General features: G+C 48.2%; 2 protein-coding genes across 2 annotated transcripts; both read right to left on the reverse strand.

Moving 5' to 3' along the window:
- Nucleotides 1–309: 309 nt before the first annotated feature.
- TM35_000262330 (UDP-Gal or UDP-GlcNAc-dependent glycosyltransferase) lies at nucleotides 310–1437 on the reverse strand (the record flags this gene model as incomplete). Its single annotated transcript, XM_029027970.1, has 1 exon — nucleotides 310–1437. One exon carries the CDS (start codon nucleotides 1435–1437, stop codon nucleotides 310–312), a length of 1128 nt encoding a protein of 375 aa, XP_028880847.1.
- Nucleotides 1438–1753: 316 nt separating this feature from the next.
- Nucleotides 1754–2659, reverse strand: TM35_000262340 (UDP-Gal or UDP-GlcNAc-dependent glycosyltransferase; the record flags this gene model as incomplete). The annotated part of the gene is made up of 1 exon (XM_029027971.1): nucleotides 1754–2659. A coding segment is annotated over one exon (906 nt), but the record flags the coding sequence as incomplete, so codon positions are not given.

Consider the following 2659-nt stretch of genomic DNA (forward strand, 5'->3'; position numbering starts at 1 on the left):
GGTCCCTTTGCAAGCAAGGCGCTGGCAGGTGCGTACAGTGTCCGGTCTCAATCTGTGTGGGGGTGGTTGGTTCAGCAGAGTGCAGATGTCTGATGGCTCCCTGCGGTGACAGACTGAGGAGGAGGAGGAGTGTTATCCACCGAGCCCAGTAGTCCATCGGACGGCAAAGCCATTGCTGTGGTGTACGCAGTGTATGTGTGCTGAGGGGGAATGAGAGGGAACCACACACACAGAGAGAAATACCTCCCACGCAAAGGACAGACAGACACATTTGCAGCAAGCATTAAAGGCATCATTCACATACTAGGGTTAGCATTCAAACTCGATGCGATTATTGATTACCTTGTAAGCCTTTGCAGGAGGAGCCGTATCGTTCCCAAAAATATTCATCAACTTCTCATAGTCTTTCTCTTTGATATGGTGCATTACAACAGAACTCGACGTTACATTTCGGCCGTAGTATCCTCGTATGTCATGAAACCGACAGGGCGGTTCACTTACAAAGGTAATATTATTGCCCATTACTTTGTGCAGCACATACCCCACCATCATGTCTTCGTGTTGCATATTAAGCGAGAAAAACTTCGCCTCCTCCTCTTTGCTGTACGGCGTGTATACCAAGCGCTGCAGAGGTGTGTACGACACGAACTGCTCAGCATTATCCTTCCCAAGTGTCATGCAATATCCCGAAGCGTGGGAGAAAGGTTTATTCTTCTCCGTCCAGAACCTTCCCCAGTAGGTCCCACGGCGTGGTAGTGTACGCAGATCAGCGAGGAACTGTGGTACTCGCAGGAACATGTCATCGTCTCCCTTCGAAATGTAGTTCACATTCGGGAATACTCGCAATGCCAACTCAAACCAAAAGTACGTTTTTCGGCTCATGCTAATCTCAGCCTCGGTACCCCAAAATCCACCACCACCAATTGTTTTGTTCGTTGTTGGCAGAGCATCATTCATCGGCAGTGTAACCACATCATGATACTCATCAGTCTCCTCCAGTAGTGACTCAGAATACTTATAGCCGTGTGATGGGTGCCGTGCAAGTACATACAACACCAACATGGCCCCAGTGAAGTTATTCGCCCTCCGTGCAACACCGGAGAACTGCCAGCACGTGGTCCGCTGCAGATAACGGCGTCTCCGTCTCTCATCAATATCCACAGATGGGATGCCAAACACAATGAGGTAGTCCCTCTCCCTCCATGTCTGTATGGTGCTGTGTGGGATGTATCGCAGAGACTCATTGTCAGCTGTGACATCTGGGCTATGCGGCTTTACGGCAGCAGTGACGTTCAACGATGTATCAGAGGGATACCCACTAGACGTGACTGCTGTACGAGCGTCGTAGTAGCGGTGTCCAATGAATGCCTGCAACACAAGAATCACCAAACAAAGGCTTGTGACGATGACTACCTTTCGTGGACTAGGGGTCACCATTATAGCTCTATCTGTGGGTCTACAAATTAAAGCAGAGTATTGAGAATGTCATTGACACGGATGCAAAGAGAGGGTGACAGAGAGAGAAAGGAGGTTAAAACCTCTACAGTAGTCAACTAGAAGCAAATCAAGATATTCATTTAAAGTTAATTAGGGAAGCATAGTCCCAGAAGCAATAATGAAATCAAGAGAGAAGAGGGGTGCACATAATAATTCAAAAATGTATCCAGTCCAGAGAACCAAAAGCAAATAAAAGAGAAAAAGGAAAATCAAAAACACTTGCACATGGATTATGTGTACCATATACGTGGTAGTGCTAACAAACAAACTGAATATATCCACGTCCACGCACCATTTCCAGTCTAGAGCTATGTGTCGTGTCGTTGCCAAACCGCTCCATCAGCTTCCCATAGTCATCCTCACGCAAGTGGTGAATAACAACAGACCTCCATGTGACCGAATAGTGTCCAGTGTCGTTAAGAATATCGTGAAAGCTGCACGGTGCAGCAACGACGAAAATAGAGTGATGGTGACGCTGCTCCACACGCAGCACCCGCCCGACCATCATGTCATCATCTTGCATATTAAGAGAAAGAAACTTCGGTTCACGCATTTTACTGTACGGCATCTCTACGAGACGTTGGAGTGGTTTGTAAGAAACAAACTGCTGTGCCACATCCCTTGACAAGGTATAGCACATTCCAGCAGCATATCGAAAACGGTAGTTAATGCTGCGTTTCCGCACACTCCAACCCAGAGGCATTCCCCAATACACCCTTCGCCTGGGTAGTGTGAGCAGATCAGCGAGGAACTGTGGTACTCGTAGGAACATGTCATCGTCTCCCTTCGCAATGTAGGCCACATTCGGGAATACTCGCAGTGCCAAGTCAAACCAAAGATATACCTTCCTGCTTATACTTATACCAGCCTCGGTACCCCAAGGACCCACAGTACCAACTGTTTTGTTCGTTGTTGGCAGAGCATCGCTAGTTCTCAGTGTAACCACATCATGATACTCATCAGTCTCCTCCAGTAGTGCAGCAGAATGATTATAGCCGTGTGATGGGTGCCTTGCAAGTACATACAACACCAACATGGCACCATTGAAGTTATTCGCCCTCCGTGCAACACCGGGGAACTGCCAGCACGTGGTCCGCTGCAGATCACGGCGTCTCCGCCTCGCCTCAATGTCAATGGATGGGATGCCAAACACAATGAGGTA

The sequence above is a fragment of the Trypanosoma theileri genome (assembly GCF_002087225.1).
Source record: "Trypanosoma theileri isolate Edinburgh chromosome Unknown TM35_Tth_26_V1, whole genome shotgun sequence".
Classification (NCBI taxonomy): Eukaryota; Euglenozoa; class Kinetoplastea; order Trypanosomatida; family Trypanosomatidae; genus Trypanosoma; species Trypanosoma theileri.